General features: G+C 36.0%; 1 protein-coding gene across 4 annotated transcripts in view; it reads left to right on the forward strand.

Annotated features, from left to right (window-relative positions):
- LOC119594780 (N(6)-adenine-specific methyltransferase METTL4-like) overlaps positions 1-356 on the forward strand; it is a 12362-nt gene that overhangs the window by 6235 nt on the left and 5771 nt on the right. For all 4 annotated transcript variants that reach the window (XM_037943870.1, XM_037943871.1, XM_037943869.1 and 1 more), the window contains one exon: positions 160-332. In XM_037943870.1, the coding sequence (XP_037799798.1) occupies positions 160-332 (173 nt within the window). The remainder of the gene's footprint in view (positions 1-159; positions 333-356) is intronic.

A 356-nucleotide genomic window follows, 5' to 3' on the forward strand; every position in this document is an offset into this window, starting at 1 on the left:
TCATAGTCCATGCAAGTACATTGCAATATCTTATTTAGATATATATTGTATATTGTATTGTGGATATTAAAACAAAGTATGACTGTAAATGATACTGAGTATATTTTTAGATAATACATTTAGTATTCTTTCTCTTTCCATATTTCCTTCTTTTTAACAGGTATGATATGATGCCAGTCAGCGATATTCTTGCTCTACCTGTGAGTAAGATCTTGAGTCCAAAGGCCCTGGTGGTCATCTGGTGCACTAATAATGCCAGTATTATGGAGGAGTTTGTTCAAGGGCTGCACAAGTGGGGTGTTCACTTGGTGGCGACCTGGTATTGGTTAAAGGTTAGTAATTGCAATCACCTCTTT

The sequence above is a fragment of the Penaeus monodon genome, chromosome 34 (genome assembly GCF_015228065.2).
Source record: "Penaeus monodon isolate SGIC_2016 chromosome 34, NSTDA_Pmon_1, whole genome shotgun sequence".
Lineage (NCBI taxonomy): Eukaryota > Metazoa > Arthropoda > Malacostraca > Decapoda > Penaeidae > Penaeus > Penaeus monodon.